Below are 19,061 nucleotides of genomic sequence, written 5' to 3' on the forward strand. Positions count from 1 at the left end.
TAGTAACTCCTAAAAGTATACTGTGCATATAGTCAGGTACGAACGAATGTATAATGTTAAATACGGGTAACAACATTAATATAGATGGTCCTTTAACACCTCGAACGGGTGAATTTATTTCAATCGCTTCAGCACAGTTGGTTATATGTTGCTCCAAGGTACGACGTATACCTACATCACCACAATAGGTTCGTGTGTAACCTCTTCGGATTGGTACTCTGTCTCCTTTTTTTAAGCAAAAAGAACATCCAAATTCTCCATTGAATTGTTTAATGTTTTGCAATAGTGGTCGAGCAACTGAATCTACAGATGCGATAAGCGTATGCACTTTGATTTTAATTCCTTTAGTGTTTTGTGGTGTGATACATTCTATTCCATTGTTATGAAGAGTGATTAATTCTTCTACAAAAGGTTTAAGGAAAATGTCTATAACAGATTTATCAGGTCCATATCAAAGACCACATAACATTATATTTTCTCTTCTTAAACGATATGGCAATTCATTTATGCTGACTTAAATAGGCCAAATTGAGGCTTTGGATGACTGGAGGCTTTGGAGTTGAAAACTTGTACGCCGTCAGTATTCCATTGTAACGTTATGTCTTGTTCAGTGATCACTTGTTCCTCCACCATTTTACGATACACTCATCCATTAACTACATCCCTTTGATTTATTCTGTCTTTGGAAAGTTTATAATAAAGCTGTTTATAATAAAGACTATTCAATATTCTTGTCAATTGCTTATCTAGTGGTAACTGTAAAAAATACGTTTTTTCTTCAAATCATATTTGGAATAATCACGTTTGCAGTCATTGCATCGACCAAGCAATGCAGCGTCGACAAATTTCAAAATATTATTTTTGCACTCAGGACAGTAAAAATGCGGTATAATCGTAACTAGAGGAGTAAATTTCTTTAAAAACAAGTATTTCGATATATGTTGTGCGTATGGTAAATGACAGTTAACAAGCTCTAGTAAATCCTTCAGTGCATAATCTGAAAGTCCATGTCGAACTGTAAATGCCATGATAAGTAGCTCGCTTTCTTCTTTTGTTAGATCGCAATCATTATATAAAGGAATCCTTTCCTGAAGATGAGTATTTATAAAATATCTGCAATTTTACAATTATTTGATTAATTACTAAAATAAACTATTAAAATAAAAACAATTGAAAAGTAGAATACAATTTTTCATTTGTATACTTCAGTCGAATATTAATAACAACTATTAATAACAATTTAGTATGGATAAAAATTTTATACAAAAACTGTTCAATTTTGATTCTATTATTAAAAAGAGACATATGTAGATGTTTTAATAATTATGTATAAATATTGCTTTTATAGATTTTGTAAATATTTTCATAAAAATTTTATTTAAAAATTATTCAATTCTGATTCTATTATTAAAAAGAGACATATGTTGATGTTTTATTAGTTATGTATAAATATTGCTTTTATAGATTTTATAAATATTTCCATAAAATTCCTGTTCCACAATATTTCCCATAAATTTCCATAAATACCTGCGGAATAAATACCTGCTCTAAATTTTTTTCGATAGCGTCGTGAAAAATTTCACTCTCATCATCATCTATTAAATCACTCTTATTATGATGTATATTGCTCCAATCGCTATCAGTTGTTCCATTATCATCAGTATTATTGATTGTATTTTGTTCAATATTCTAATGATGAATATATAAATGTTAATAATTTAGGCAATATCGGTAATTCCTCTCTCCCACGTAAAATTAATAACTTTAGGAAATAAAATGCAATCGAGATATATGTATTTCAAATTTTTTAATTTGAAACTTTTTTGATATGTCAAGTAAGTTTTTTAAAATGTCTTTAAGTTACTAATTTCTTATATGCAGAAAAGATATTGCATTGGCAACGATAATATAATTGTTCACTAATTTTAAATAGATGAAAATTTATAATTAACAAAAATATATTTTGAAATGTATTAAAACTAATTTTCTTTGTTTTGAAAATATTATATTTATATTTACCTGTTGATTTATATTAAAACGTATTACATCATCATTGTTATCAACCAATATTGGTCTATCATTATCTACATCATTCATACCTTCCACTTGGACATTTCTAATTCTATTGTTACGATTCTCTTCGTTTGCTTCAATATTCTATATTAATAATTGAAAAAAATATTCAGATATTTGTTTTCCAATTTTATTATAATTTTTGGTGGCATTTCGTTCGAGCATTTCGTTTATTTTTCGAATCTCTCTTTCTAGTCAAATAAGGCAACGTGAGTTAGAATAGAATAAATGGATGGAGTTTTAAATTTTTAAGTAAACCCACTTTTAACATTTCTTAACTCACATCGTCTTGATCGATCAGAAAGAAATATTCGAAATAAAAACAGAATGCTGAGTGTCGCAATGTTAGTTGAAAATCTAGATAAAATGGAAGTCTAAATAAATTACTTCTCTTAGATGACGTCGATGTTCCGTTCTTTTTGGAATTGCAATGTTGTTAGCTCTCAGGTATTGTTTATATGACTTTTGACGTTCTATTATTGCCTAAAAATATATATAAGAATAAATGAAAAATAGTTTACAACAGTATTTACAATAATTTCAATTACATACCGAATTATCGCTATTACTATCATTTTCTGCCCTGACATTATGAATCTGTCGACCTTCTCTATTTCCATCGACATTCTACAGTAAATATATATTATAAGATACATAACATACAAATACACTGTTTTTAATGTTCTAATCATTGATTCAAGGATATAAAAAATTCATTAAGTAATCCATTGGTTAGCACGATCATATACATACGTAACGATATAATATATAATGACTTTTTAACACTGTTTATTGCTAAGCCACTAATAAGGCATCAAATAATTTTTATCAATAGTGTGTATGTACTTATTCATTAATAATAAAAAAGAGATTGAACAAAAAACAATGCAACATAGCAATTAAAATAATTTCTACATACCTCGATTAGATGACGGTGCACTGTTCTCCCTGGAATTGGGATATTATTAATTTTTAGATACTTTTTGTAAGGGCCTCTTTTCATTATAATATTAAATAATTATAATATTAAAAATAGTACATTTATATTTATCACTATATATCCGCACAAATCTGCAGTTTTATTTCTTTTTAGGTTATTCAACCGGACGCACTAAACATCGACGTATCCGTATCAGAGCTATTTCTGCTCTCCGTCTCCGCTTTATTTGCGTCGAACGAGCAAAAGAAAAAAAAATGAATATAGAAAAAACGAAATAAAATTATCTTGTAACGTGCATGTCTTTATTCCTACTCTTCCTACTCCTGGCAAAAAGTCTGTAGGCCTGTTGGGCCTGCCGCCTGTTCTACAATGCGTCGCATGTCGGAGTTGTGTGCCGTGAGAATTGACCAATCACAGTTGAATACTCTTCTTACATTCGACTGTGATTGGTCAATTCCCACGGAGCACGATTCCGACATGCGACGCATTGTAGAACAGGCCGTAGTGGCACCGGAGTACTGAGGCGCGGAAGCAGTAGCGGTTTGAAGAGAAAAAGAGATATCTTTTCAAGCCCGATCTCCCATCGTGTGGCAATTGTTATCTTCATTTGCAGAACATATTTCGTAGTGCATACACGTGTATTTGGTACAAAATTTGCAATAAGATTAGTAAATTCAATTACACTAATGCAAAATGAACGATCGTGATTGCATTATTTGTGAATTTACAAACGAAGGTGAAAGTTTGACAGTAGGATTCCGGGCTTGGTTATGTGAAAAATTTAACGATGAAGATATTGAAGAAATCATTAAAAGTGCACAAACAGTCACCATAAAATGGCCTTCAAATGTAGAAGTTGTACCTGCATCAAAAATGCAGAAAAAGTTAAAGAATTGTATATGGCAACAATCAGTTGCTAAAATTTTAGCACATGGCGGTAAGTTTATTTTTCACTTTCGGTAATGGATCGGTAATTATCGTTTCATAATGCAATGTCGCATATGCAAATGCAACATAGAATTGAAATCAATTTTACAATGATCGCAAAATTCAGCCATATAAACTTCTTATTATTGGCTTATTATTGACTTCTTATTATTGTGTTATGTTGTTACGTTTTGCTACTTTAACCTCTTTGTATGATTATCTACTCTGTATAATCATTTTTGTACGTGTTTAATATTTTTTCTTTGCTGAGAATTATTTTATATTATTTTCAGATTGGACTAGTATGTGTAATATTCGTGAAAACTGTATTAAATATGGCATCCCTAATCCTTCTAAAGAAGAACGGAAACTAATAAAAAAGAAAGTTACTGATGATTCCAGTGATGAAGAAGATATTGTAAGTAATTTTATATTGATAATACATGTAGAGGGAATTAAAGAGAATGCTTGTTGAGAAACCGGCAGTTCGTAAGTCAAAATCGGGAAAAGCGGACACATAACTGTGTCAATATTGGAGCTTGTTTTCGTTCAACTAGTTTGTAAGTTTAGATATTAGATGTCATAGCTTAATATGTCGAGCGCGCTTATTTTCAAAATAGCACGTTAATCTCTCTGTACCGAGGTCAGAACAATATTGACCCTTAGACAGAATTTCGCGCCAATAATCCCGTCCCCTCCAACGGGGCCTGTTCGATCCGATTTTCGGGCACTACCGAAGTACGCGCGATATAGTCGGCAGATTCACCGGAGCACCGTAGAACGAGCGACATCGAACCTTCGGAAGCACGGGTCGAGTGTTACGGCCTTTTTTGAGTCAAGCGCAGCGCGACGGCTCACGGCTCCATCGCCACAGTGCCACGGAGTGTCAGAAGCGGGAGGTTGTAATAAAACCCATTGTAAAGGCTAAATAAAAGTATAAGTGTTTGACTCCATCAATCGAGAGTTCTTCTTGGACGACTACGCCTTCTGACCCTGCTGATATTGAGACTGAAAGAATAACTTCGGTGCTCGTCTCGATACGACGGTGTGAGCCAGAGCGCGACCGTGCTCAATTGGCATCACGGTCCCTCTGACGATCAACTCGGCTGAACCTCGACGTGTCGTTTGACACACATAGCATCCTTGGCGCTTTACTAAGCGAAGCCGGCGTCCGCGGACGTCACGAGATTTTAAAATCGCGTCCGCAACATTGTTGGTCCTTCGAGCCGGATCTAAGGAATTGTGTGCGCTCAGCGACCATTCAGAGGTGACCACAGGGGCATAGACCTGAATGCATCATGACCGATCAATTACTGGCCACGCAGCAGATGGCCATGCAGCTACACTCAGTGGCTCGAGCGCTCTCGAACTTCAAGAAGATTGGCAAGAACAACTACACGCCAGCGCTGATTCGAGCGCGATTAACTGGATTGAAGGAAGCCTGGTCACTGTGCGCGGCCTCCCACGCTGCGCTGCTACATGCAGTTCCAACCGCCAAACGGACGGGCCTCAGTTACTTCGACAACACGGAGTTCGACGATCACGAGGAGATCTTCCTGAGGGCAGCGGACTACAAGACGGAATGCCTCGAGGAGCTGGAGCCCCCTCTCAACTCAACACCATTGGCAAGTCCTCCGGTGTACGGTAATCCGTCTGCGTTACTTTCCTTGTCGCACTTACCGCCTATCAATATACCGCCGTTCTCGGGAAACCATGAGGGAGAGCTTTCGCGATCGATTCACGTCGCTCACAATTAAAAACCAGGAGTTAACTCCATTTTCACGCATGCATTACTTAGCGTCTAGTCTCTCCGGGCGTGCTCTTGAGTCGATACGAACGGTTCCAGTCACCGCAGACAATTTTGAAGTAGCTTGGCGATTGCTAGTCTCGCGGTACGATAATAAAAGGCGATTGGTCGGCGTGCATGTCTCCGCGCTGTGTAACTTGCCGAGCGTCACGCGCGAATCAGCTATCGAACTTCGCGAGTTGCAGGATAAAGCCAATCGAGCTATTGCATCGCTTCGGAATCTCCACCGTTCATCGGACGAAATTTTGAGTGACGTCTTAGTGCATCTCGTCACTCAGCGGCTTGATCACGCTACGCACAAAGCGTGGCAATTGAAAGGAGGCGATGAGTCCGCGATTCCGAGGTACGAAGACTTAGATCGATTTCTCTCCGCGCGCGTGCGAGCCTTGGAAGAACTCACGCCTCATAACTCCGCCAGGCCCGCCCGGTCTTCGAAATCCGCGTCTATAAACGCCGCCACCACGTCTCAAGTCTCGTGTCCGATCTGTAAAGCGCCTCATTACCTGACTAAATGTCCGCAATTTGTTAAGAAGGGCCCGAGTCAACGCATGGAGTTTATTAAGCAGCACTACAGGTGCATTAATTGCCTCAGTGCGAAACACGCTCTGTCTTCATGTCCAAGTCAGTACACTTGTCGTCAATGCCAGAAACGGCATCATTCGTTGCTCCATGTTGACTCGATCTCATGCGCTGCCACAACGGCAACATCGACTGAACCGACTACGCCGGCGGAAACGAGGGATGGTCGCGAGGCGGTCGCGTTGGTTGCCTCAAACAAATTATTGCCTCGAGCTCCGGTGCTTCTGGCGATAGCACGAGTTACAGTTCGTTCACCAGCGGGCCGCGACGCAAACGTCCGAGCGTTGCTCGACACGGGATCTGAAATCACCTTCATTTCCGCCCGGCTCGCGCAAACTTTAAGACTGCGTCGTTTCCGCGATCCATTGTCGCTCTCAGCCGTCGGAGGCCTCAAGGCCGGCAACTGCAAGTTTGCCGCTCATATCATACTCTTGCCGCCACGTCAAACTGAGCCGCGTCTCGCGGTCACCGCGTCAATCTTACCGTCTCTCGCTGATTACTCGTCGAGGCTCGATCGAGCTGATTTCAACTGGGACCATCTAGCGGATCTCGCGTTAGCAGATCCGCATTTCACTAACTCTGATCCCATTGAGCTTCTCATCGGCGCCGATATCTATGACGAGATATTTCTTGGCAAGATGCGGAGGGGAGCACGCGGGCAGCCCTATGCGTTGAAGACTATTTTTGGATGGGCCTTATCCGGCCCTACACAGGTGTCGAATCCGGCCCGCCGAGCAATTACTGTTTAACATTGTTCGGACTCAACGTCGCTTGCGCTCGATCGCGAATTGAGAAGATTTTGGGAGATCGAGGAGGTTCCGCGACAGACTGTGCTCAGCTCGGAGGAGCAACGATGCGAGGATCACTTTGTTACTACTCATTCGCGTTGTTCCGACGGCCGATACACTGTGCGCCTCCCATTCAAGAGTGGTCCTCCCATCACTGTCGGTCGGTCTCGCGATATCGCTGAACGATGCTTAAAAGGTTTATTTCGACGTTTCAAAGTTAACGCCGCTCTCAAACAAGAATATTCAAATTTCATGCGGGAATACGAAGCGCTAGGACACATGCGAAAAGCATTGCCCCTCTCAGAGTCTTCTCAGTGCGTGTATATTCCCCACCATCCCGTCTTTCGCGACGGCAGTGCGACCACGCATTTGCGCGTGGTATTCAATGCGTCGAGTCTCACGTCGAGCGGGAAATCGCTCAATGACCATCTGCTTCCCGGACCGAAATTGCAGACGGATCTGGCGGCGGTTGTAATGCGATTGCGGCAATTTCGCTACGTGTACTCGGCCGACGTCGCCAAGATGTGTAGGCAGATCGTCGTTGATTCGCGTGACGTCGATTATCAGCGCATCTTATGGATGGACGGTGAGACGGAGCGCGTGCAGGATTATCAGCTCCTGACCGTGACGTATGGCACAGCGTCAGCGCCGTTTTTAGCGCTGCGAGTGCTGCGCCAGTTAGTTCGCGACGAGGGACATTCTTTTCCGTTAGCCGTCCCGGTCCTGACGGATAACATTTATGTTGACGACGTCCTGTTCGGCGCCGACGATGTCCCTCTTCTTCGACAGGTGCGCGACCAAGTATGCTCGTTACTCCGCTGTGGCCAATTCAATTTGCGCAAGTGGTCCAGCAATTCGTCGGCTCTTCTGAGCGACATTGACGACCGCGATCACGGCCTGGCCTGCAGCAAAGACCTGCAACCTGGCGAGAAGGTGAAGGTCCTCGGAATCAGCTGGCATCCCGCAGAGGACGTGTTTAAGTTCCGCGTGTCCTGTCCTCCCTCTGACTCGATAACGAAGAGATCGATTCTCTCGAATGTCGCGCGGATTTTCGATCCGCTGGGGTGGAGTGCTCCGGTCACAATTACGGCAAAATTATTTCTTCAACGCCTATGGCAATCGCGGCTCGATTGGGATGACCAATTTCCCGCCGACCTTGCGAAGGAATGGGAAGTTGTTCGAGCGTCGCTCCTGGCGCTGGACGGCCTTCAGCTGGATCGATGGGTTCGACGCGGATCGGGGACGACGGCTTACGAGCTGCACGGATTCGCGGACGCGTCCTCCCAGGCGTATGCAGCCGTATTTATCTGCGGCTCCTTTCGATCTCCGGCGAGGTCTCCTCGATGCTCCTCGTCGGAAAGTCCAAGGTCGCGCCCGTCAAAACACTGAGTGTTCCACGCTTGGAGCTCTCAGCGGCGGTACTGCTCTCCAGATTGATGAACTTCGTGATCGCGTCTCTTCATGTTTCGGAGGTTCCATGCTATTGTTGGACGGATTCTACGGTCGTCCTTGCGTGGATTGCGCAGCATCCGTCGAGGTGGCGAACGTTCGTTGCCAATCGCGTCGCGGAAATTCAGACCCGACTTCCCTCCGCTGTTTGGCGGCACGTGCCCACCACCGATAACTCCGCCGACTGCGCGTCTCGCGGAATTCCCGGACACCAGCTCGCATCACATCCCCTTTGGTGGCATGGTCCGGCGTGGCTTAGGCTTCCGAGCTCCGAGTGGCCCATGATTGTCGGTCCTCCCCCTGAGACCTCAATGGAGCATAATCTGAGGACGTGTGCTCTCGTCGCGATGCCGGACGACAGTGGAGTGTGGGACCTTGCCGCGCGCTACTCGTCTTGGTCGAGGTTAATGCGCATTATCGCATACGTCATGCGATTTATCTCGCGTGCTCGCGAACATGGGGCTGTACCTAGGGTTGCCAACTCAAAAAGATTAAATTACCGGATATTTTGTCTTCGGAAACAAAATTGAACCGGACAAAACCGAACATAAACAATAATTATAAGAATCATAAATAATAATCATAAAATTAGAGTAAACACAAAATTTTATAAGAAATTACTTATAATATTGTTTTTTAAACAATTTAAAAAATAAGTAGGATCAATAAAATAAATAATTTATTATTATTATTTAATAGAAGATCAATTTTATTATTAAACTTAAAATTAAATATTATTACATCTTATACGCATATATTTAATTTCTAATATTTTGTTATAAACATTTTGTTAAAACATTTAACACGTTTAACATTAAAATAAAATATGTTTATTTATTAAAACCTAAAAGATTTTTTGAACAAAAATAAAAGAATATTTAGTAATAAAAATATTTGAGTAAAAACAAAATATTCAAAAATTTTTTGGATATCAAAGCTCATTCGATTACTTAAAGTCATATTTTTCTATATTTCTTACAGCTTTTAATAGATTAGGTTTAGATTTAGTATAATTTGCGAAGTCATTACATGACATATCAAAATTAATAAGAGTAAATAATTCAGCTTTAACTAATACAACTTCCATTCTGTTTCTTGACTTTGTCCATATTTGTCCCATTGAACTGAATACTCTTTCTAGGAAAGCATTACTTGTTGGTATTGAAAGTACAGCCTGTACTATTTTTAATAAGTTATTTGTAGTAATATTACATTTCTTGAATATAGCTATCCATTGTTATATATCCATAATAATAATGGAATCGACATTGATTTTATTATTATTTTTAACTGGGCAAAGTCATCAATGTGTCTCTGAATGTAAATAATACTTAATTACCTTTCACTGTAAAATAATCAAAACACTGAGTCACGAATTAAAATAAACTGATAAATTATATGAACTGCTCAATAGACTTTACAATATTTATGTAACAAAACAATAATTATGCAACCATTGAGCAACTATTATCGAAGACTGTTTTCTTTTAGATCTGTTGTCCTATAACTAGTCTGCTACTAGAGTTCAGATCTTAAACTGCGTTCGGAAACATCACCCGAATCATCCGAGTGGCCGATTTTCTCCATATTGTTTAAAAAGGATACATACTAACAATCGGGTGAGATTTCCGAACGCAGTTTTAGTAATGGTCTCTCCATTTCAAATTCTAAGTGCCACGAAAATTAGCGGGAAATCTGTTAAATAGTTCCTTACGCTCTAAATACCATTTTATTATTTAAATATACGTAAAAACCGGACATATGATGTCCGGTTTAACTTATCAATCGGACACCGGACAATACTCCTAAAAACCTGACAGTCTGGGTCAAAACCGGACGGTTGGCAACCCTAGCTGTACGGGCTGAGAACGTTGAGACTCCTTCGTCCCTGACAGTCCGCGAGCTTCGGCGTGCGACGAACTTTTGGGTGACAACCATTCAATCGGCGCTATTCGCGAGCGAGCTGGCCGCGCTTCAAAGGGGAGACGCACTTCCGGTGAAAAGTGCACTTCTGCCTCTCGCTCCGTACTTGGACGAAGACGGAATAATTCGTGTTGGCGGGCGGTTGTCGCGGGCGTCCATCCCGACCTGCGCGAGGCACCCGATCGTCCTCGCTTCTCATCCCCTCGTCCGACTTCTCATACAAGATATCCATCTGAGATATCTCCACGCCGGCATTCAGCTTACGTTGGCTACCTTACGGCGAAATTTCTGGGTGATCCGAGCTCGCAGTGCAGTCAGAGCGGTCATCCATCAGTGTGTGGCGTGCACTCGCGAGCGAGCTGCCGTCCCGACACAGCAAATGGGGACCCTCCCTCAAGTAAGAGTCTCTCCTCCCGCGCGTGCATTCCTTCACAGCGGAGTGGATTACGCCGGTCTGATATTTATCAAAGCAAGGTCTGGCCGCGGAGTAACTTCCCGAAAAGCATATATCGCCATATTCGTGTGTCTAGCAACGCGCGCGATACATCTAGAGTTGGTCGAGGGATATGCCACTCCGGCATTTTTGGGGGCCTACTCGCGATTTGTGGCTCGAAGGGGTCTCCCGAGGTCGATGTATTCCGACAACGGGACCACCTTCGTCGGGGCTGATCGCGAGCTGACCGCCGCGTTTCGGGCGGCACTTCGCGATCCCACCTTCTTGAACAGGACGGCCTCGGACAATGTCGAGTGGCATTTTCTGCCTCCTTCTGCCCCTCACTTCGGCGGCTTATGGGAGGCTGGTGTGAGAAGCGTAAAGTACCATATTCGCCGAGTGGTGGGAGCGCACACGCTGACATTCGAGGAGTTTTGCACGCTCCTTTGCAATATCGAGGCATGCCTCAATTCCAGACCGATAGCGCCGCTCTTCGATTCGCTTGACTCTTTGATCCGCTGACTCCAGAGCACTTTCTCATTGGAGCTGCGCTCAACGCGAGTCCGGAACCGTTCCTGCTGCAGGTAAAAGAGAATCGCCTATCTCGGTGGCAGCTGGTTCGGCAGCTTACTGAGCGCATTTGGAAGTTGTGGCAGAGCGACTATATTAACACGCTGCAGCAACGGGGAAAATGGCGACGTCAGCAGCCGAACCTTCGGGTAGGGCAGCTGGTTTTGCTTCGCAACCCACAGCTCCCACCATGCAAGTGGGAGCTCGGCCGCGTTGTGCGGTGTCACCCGGGTCTCGACGATTTGGTTCGCGTTGTGACGGTCAAAACGGCGTCGTCCGAGTACAAGCGTCCGATCGGCAAATTATGCGTCCTGCCAATCGACATTGAGCGTGCGGCGAGCGCTGAACATTAGTGCAACTTTTCGTCTCAATGTGCCGACCGCCTCGCTTGATTCTGGTCTGGTCGTCAAAATCTTATATTTTTCTCTCTGCCTTTCATGAATCAGTCGTAACGTCTGTCGAAACTATAGTTTCGAGGCGGGCGGTATGTTGAGAAACCGGCAGTTCGTAAGTCAAAATCGGGAAAAGCGGACACATAACTGTGTCAATATTGGAGTTTGTTTTCGTTCAACTAGTTTGTAAGTTTAGATATTAGATGTCATAGCTTAATATGTCGAGCGCGCTTATTTTCAAAATAGCACGTTAATCTCTCCGTACCGAGGTCAGAACAATATTGACCCTTAGACAGAATTTCGCGCCAATAATCCCGTCCCCTCCAACGGGGCCTGTTCGATCCGATTTTCGGGCACCACCGAAGTACGCGCGATATAGTCGGCAGATTCACCGGAGCACCGTAGAACGAGCGACATCGAACCTTCGGAAGCACGGGTCGAGTGTTACCGCCTTTTTTGACTCAAGCGCAGCGCGACGGCTCACGGCTCCATCGCCACAGTGCCACGGAGTGTCGGAAGCGGGAGGTTGTAATAAAACCCATTGTAAAGGCTAAATAAAAGTATAAGTGTTTGACTCCATCAATCGAGAGTTCTTCTTGGACGACTACGCCTTCTGACCCTGCTGATATTGAGACTGAAAGAATAACTTCGGTGCTCGTCTCGATATGACGGTGTGAGCCAGAGCGCGACCGTGCTCAATTGGCATCACGTTCCCTCTGACGATCAACTCGGCTGAACCTCGACGTGTCGTTTGACACACACAGCATCCTTGGCGCTTTACTAAGCGAAGCCGGCGTCCGCGGACATCACGAGATTTTAAAATCGCGTCCGCAGCAATGCTTGATCAAGTTTTTTACATCCTGTAGCATAAACAATAAATTTTATGGGCATGGTCTCTAAAAAGTATCATTGAAAACGTTACATTTGAAATTTATATAATATACAGACTTAAAAATTAATTAATTATATATGTTATATAGGTAAAAAATAAAGCAAGTACTTCAAAAGATGCAAACAAAGAAAGCATTATGTACAACAGAAAAAAAGAAATGTTGTAACGCTGCCAGAAAACGAAGAAAACAAATACGGTACAATTTTGTTTTATAAAAATAATTTTGTTTTCTAAAAAATATCCATAATAATTCAAAACAGGATTCCGTAACAAAACGATGCTTATAAGAATCTTAACAAAACTCCTGACAAATTTTGTACGTTATTGAAAATAATGAAATCAGCGTTATTATATACTTTTATTATTAAAATTAACATATATTGTAAATAACTCTAAACGTAATAATGTTCTATATTTTGGTTATTTGAAATAAAATATACTTAAAGTTTGTTCAAAGTAAACTGCGTAGCATCTAAAACATTTTTTATATGAATTACATTACAGTTAATTTACATATAATTAGAGATTTCTAATTTTAAGAGATTTTGTTACATTTTTAATTTTATATATTTATTACTTCTTTTATATTTGTACAGATTTTAGATGATTCAGGCAAAAAATTATCTGAAAGAGATTTATTAAAAGAGTTATCTTTTTTGCGAGAGAAAAACAAAAAACTCGAAGAAGACAACAGAAAATTGAGAGCGTTGAGAGCTGATAATGAAAGTACATTCTACATATTTGCATCAATATAAATTTTTTATAATATGAACATTATATAACAGACTATGATATATAGACTTTAATTAATATAATATTAATAATTTATTTATATTTTCAGACCTGTCCAACATACAAGATATGAGCAAGCGTGTCAAAAAAGATTTGCAAGAGATGAAGGACATACTACACGAAATGAATAATAATGTAAAAAAAAAAGTAAAATTACTTGCGGAAATGTACCGGTGTCTCAATTAAAACATGACGATAATAATGAAGAGAATTTGAACACCTTTCTGTTCGATAACATTGAACTGACAAATCACAATCATTTCTGCGATAACATTGATGGTGATCAAGTAATAAAGGAAGCAGACATATTAATTGATACGTCTACATTGGAACCAAGTTCTGCAATAAACAGCAATGAGCAGGTCTGTTCCATGTTATTAAATTTGTTAAGCCAAATAACTAGCATTTCTTTTTATTTTTTACATAATGTTTGTGCATTAATATTATAATTTTTTCATAAATGTTTTTAAGCAAAATTAATTGATTTGGACGGGAGTGCACGTGTGATGGTCAGTGAGGTCCAAATTAATAGATGCAACCATATCGTACATCGGTATCAAAACTTACTAGCGATCTAATGTCGGTAGTTTTTTTGCAAACGGACCTTGCGAATTCTTCAGTAACTGGGAAGGTAGCAAATATACACAAGAAAAAAGAGAGAGTTAAAGCTAAAGCAAAACTCCACCAACTAAAAGCGGATGCGATCAAATGTAAGCATAAAATAATAAAAAGGAAGTAATAAAAAGTAAGTAAAATATTTTGTAACGTCCAGCAATGTAACGATTCTTTTCTTTTGACGACGGATACACTATGCGACGGAGGCCGAGCAACGATGACCCACTTAATCTTACTTCGATTATCGGGAATACAGTAAGACATAAATACGCCACTGAGGCAAGTGAGAAATGTCACAAAAATCAAAACATCATAAATTATAAAAGAAATGTCGCAAATCAAAGCACCATAAATTATAAAGAAGTGTCAAATAATAACGTCATCGTCATATTAGCTGGACGAATAAACTCGTTGACACAAAAAGTAATTTATGGGAGCCCTTCGAGGTAACACGTTGCTCGACCCCGAAAACGTATAAAACTCCATCGGTAAACATTAAAATCAGGAAGCCGAAAGGCACAAGTATACATCACTTTCGGCTTCCAGAAACTTAGCGCCCATAGAACATTAAATCAAAATCTGTCACAATTCTTAGTAATTAGATGACGGGTCACGCACGTTCTCATAACAATAATTACTGAGAAAGAAGTGACGAGACCCGTTGAATGGACGGCGTAACTCGATGCCGGACACGTGTCCCGTAGGCAAAGGGTTAGGCCGCGCGTAGGCGTTTAGACAACAAAATTGGTGCACACGGCCCTCTTAGAACAAAGGAAGCAATAGTATAAAATAGAGAATTTTCCAGCGGAGCGATCACTACCATCCCGATCCTACTCGTCGCATAGTCCGTGGCATCTTAAATGCTCGAGTCTGTGCGGTCGAACCTCATTAAACTTAGTCGTTTGTGGCAATAAGTTCTCCCAATGCAAAGTGGCGAACTCAAAAACTTAGTGAAATTTCACAACTAATTATTTCGCGAGTGAGAACATCATCTTACACCTGGAACCGTGCTCGCCGTCCACCACCGTAGACTGTCGCGGATCCACTCAGTCACTGTGAGCAGATCGTTTACAGGTCCGACCTAGCAATTTCCGGACCACTACACGAGTTCCACTACAGAGGTGCCTCAAGGATTTTTCGAACAGTGAGTCTCTGAACATTCACTCCCCCTTTTTTTTATTTTATTTTCTTTTCCTTTTTTTATTATTTAAAATTTAATCATTCTCAAGTGAAAAATTCGCTCTCCCGTCCAGAGCCACTTGCCGGGATTCGATACTTCTTTGACACCACTTATGAGGACTTCTCTCGGATTACTCAGGAACCCGAACAACCCCCGCGATATTTTCAACCCCCTTCACCCACTCTCTCAATATCTTCGACACTCACATACTCCCCAATCTCGAGTAGTCCTGCTTCTCCAGCAAATTCCACCGCTAGCGTAGAATTCCTATACGAAGAGATTTGTCTATGCTCTCATCCCCCCTCCCCCACTCCCAGTATAGAAATACTGGAAGAAATCCCTTACGAATCTCCTCCCCCTCCTTGATCTTATTTCACTCCCGGTCCTCACCAGACATTGGAGTCAATAGTCGCGTCATATCCCGTCGCTCCATCCCCTCTCCCCGAAGGCATGTATGCCATCAGTCCTCATGAATTTGTCTTTGAAGAGCTTCGCTCCGTCCTTCCGAACCTCCCACCCGAAGCCACGATTCCAGTCTCTCTCCCCTCTACCTATCCAAAGTTTTACCTTGTCCCCAAGAACGCATTTTTAAATCTTTTTCCCCCCAGTTCCGCCGTCATCAACGAAATTCTAGAATAATAAATTTATCTCAACATATTGCTTCCAATCCTCTGCTCACACACACACACACACGCACGCACGCACGCACGCACGTGCGTGCGTGCGCGCGTGCGTGCGTGCGTGCGTGCGTGCGTGCGTGCGTACATATATATATATATACCCTATGATCAGAAAGTACCGGGAATTTTTAAATAAAACAAAATAGAGTTAAATTTTAGGCAAATTTATTTTATCTCCTTCAAAATATGATCCATCTGAAGCAACACAGATGTGCCAACGCTTGACCCAGTCCTCCATGCATCCCTGGTAGGCCGACGAAGGGATGGCCTTTAGTTCCCTCGTCGCATTCTCTTTGATCTCCTCGATCGACTGAAATCTCTTTCCACGAAGTGGCAACTTCAACTTGGGGAACAAAAAAAAGTCGCACGGGGCCATATCAGGTGAATACGGTGCTTGCTTGATGGTATTTACTTGATGTTTGGTCAAATAATTCATTGGTGTTTTTGCAAGAAATTCAGATCCTTCGGAACGAGCCTGGCTGCCACGCGTCTCATACCCAAAACATCAACCACAATATGCTGTGCCGTTCCATATGCAATGCCAAGTTCACTAGACATCTCTCTTAAGCTGGTATGACGATTTTCAAGCACCATTTCTTTCACTTTCTTCACGTTTTCATCGGTGTTCGACGTCGATGGACGTCCGGAACGAGGGAAATCTTCCACCACTGTACGACCACTTTTAAAGTCTTTGTACCACTCGTATGCTCTTGTTTTTGATAGAGCAGATTCGCAAAATGCTTTTTGCAACATTTTCCGTGCATCGGCACACGAAATTTCGTTCGCAACACAAAATTTCAAACAAACTCTTTGTTCAACAAAATTATTCATGGTAAAATGCGGCAAAATGAAAAAAAGTTGACTGATGTAAACAAACGCCAGGCAGACACTAATGATCGGATGGCACTAAAACCTGACAGATGTGCGTCTTAAGGTCGTACCAACATAAGAAAAAAAAATAAACCGGTTCCCGCATGCGCGGTACTTTTAAATAAAAAATTCCCGGTACTTTCTGATCATAGGGTATACAAATCGACCCAATTTTTTGTATCTTGATGTGATATGATGTGACATGTTGCTCAGACAGGCCATGCGCCATCGATCGAAACAGGTAGTAATCAGAAGGAGCAATGTCTGGTGAATACGGTGGGTGGGGTAAAACTTCTCAATTGAGTGTTTCCAGGTAGGTTTTGACCGGCGCCGCAACATGTGGACGAGCATTATCGTGCAGAAGAATAACTTTGTCGTGTCTGGAGTCGTAGTGGGCACGTTTTTCCTTGAGTACTCGGCTCAATCTCATCAATTGTGTTCGGTAGAGAGCCCCAGTAATGGTTTCATTCGGTTTAAGCAACTCATAATACACGACACCAAGCTAATCCCACCAAATACACAACATGAGCTTTTTTCCATGAATGTTTGGCTTGGCTGTCGATGTTGAAGCATGGCCAGGTGGTCCCCATGATTTCTTCTTCTTTGGGTTCTATCGTAGTGGATCCATTTTTCATCACCAGTGACTATACGATGCAAAAAACTCTTTCGTTTATGCCTGGCAAGCAGCATTTCACATGTGAAAAATCGGCGTTCAACGTTTCTCGGCTTCAGTTCATATGGAACCCAGTTTCCTTGTTTTTGAATCATTCCCAATGATTTTAAGCGATGTGAAATTGCTGGTTGAGTCACTCCTAATGTAAATGCAAGTGCTTCTTGCGTTTGGCACGAATTTTCATCTAATAATGTTTCCAATTCCGCGTCTTCGTACACTTTCGACCTTTCGCTACGTTCTTTGTCTTCGACGTCAAATTCACCGTTCTTAAACTTGTGAAACCACTCACGGCAACTTCTCTCACTTAAGGCAGCCTCACCATGTGCTTCTACAAGCAATCGATGCGCCTCGACTGCAGATTTCTTCAAATTAAAGAAGTAAATCCGCAAATGACGCTTATTCGGCTCAAAACTCGACATTTTCGCACGAAAAATGTATATGATGCTGATACAAAATCGCTAATATTTTAAGGTTATGTTGTTGCCAGATGTCCAACCTTACGATGCCCAACATAACGTTTTACAACAGACAATTTTAACCATAACATACTAGTGGCGTCATTTTTTGTGAAACGGCGGACTTATTTATACTCCTAACAATTATTCGATATTTATAATAATTGGGCGTACATTTAAAGGTACCATAATTTTATAAAACAATAATTGACTTATTTTTCATATTTGCAGATGGTGGTTATAAAGCTGCACAGATCGCAAACGCTCTATTATTTATGGTCGCAAAGGACAATTTACTTTTAAATACTGTTGATAAGGTGGGTTGTCGGTATTTATTAAAAGTTCTCGCTTCACTCTACAAGTTCCCGGGACACAAGCAATTTACGGATTTAATAGATAAAAAATACGAGATGTTGTTACTTCTAGTCATGCAAAAACTTGAAATTGCAGAGAGCATTACACTGACATGTGATGTATGGACAGAAGTATTGAATACGTTAGCTTTTTAGGCGTATCCGCCTATTATATTTATGACAACGAATTAAAGTCTACAACAGTAGGTGTTTTTGAATTAGATAAGCGGCATAACGGAGAGTATTTGGGAGAAGTGCTCCTATCCGTGTGCAATAACTGGAAGATGACAACATCAAAAATTAAGGCTGTTGTAACTGATAACGCAAATATAGTAAGTTCGTTCCGTCAAGTTTTTGGCGATGGAAAACATTTACCTTGTTTTTTTCATCCGTTAAATTTAATCCCTGCAAAAATATTTGAGAATCTTCCAGATTTGAAAAGTCTAATAAACAAAATAAAAACAATAGTAACCTTTTTTAAGCATAGCGTCGTTGCGGCGGACGAATTTCGAAAGATTCAACGAGCGAATTCTTCTGAAACACCGTTGAAATTAATTCAAGAAGTTTCCACTTGTTGGTCATCTACGTATTATATGTTAGAACGATTTTTAAAATTAATACATTATATCACGCCTGTACTTATAAAATTAAAAAATTCACCACAAATGTT

General features: G+C 41.1%; 2 protein-coding genes across 2 annotated transcripts; one reads left to right on the plus strand and one right to left on the minus strand.

The window, feature by feature from the left end:
- Positions 1-1,429: 1,429 nt before the first annotated feature.
- LOC113005550 (glycosyltransferase-like protein gnt13) lies at positions 1,430-3,359 on the minus strand. The gene is made up of 5 exons (XM_039456863.1): positions 2,993-3,359; positions 2,626-2,700; positions 2,461-2,556; positions 2,020-2,157; positions 1,430-1,689 (listed from the first exon to the last, which is right to left on the minus strand). The coding sequence occupies exons 1-5, from the start codon at positions 3,074-3,076 to the stop codon at positions 1,468-1,470; spliced, it is 615 nt and encodes a 204-aa protein (XP_039312797.1). The 5' UTR covers positions 3,077-3,359; the 3' UTR covers positions 1,430-1,467.
- Positions 3,360-3,706: 347 nt separating this feature from the next.
- On the plus strand, positions 3,707-12,939 carry LOC120359328. The gene is made up of 3 exons (XM_039456461.1): positions 3,707-3,950; positions 4,234-4,358; positions 12,862-12,939. The coding sequence occupies exons 1-3, from the start codon at positions 3,707-3,709 to the stop codon at positions 12,937-12,939; spliced, it is 447 nt and encodes a 148-aa protein (XP_039312395.1).
- The last annotated feature ends 6,122 nt before the right edge of the window (positions 12,940-19,061 follow it).

Source organism: Solenopsis invicta, chromosome 13, assembly GCF_016802725.1.
Source record: "Solenopsis invicta isolate M01_SB chromosome 13, UNIL_Sinv_3.0, whole genome shotgun sequence".
NCBI lineage: Eukaryota > Metazoa > Arthropoda > Insecta > Hymenoptera > Formicidae > Solenopsis > Solenopsis invicta.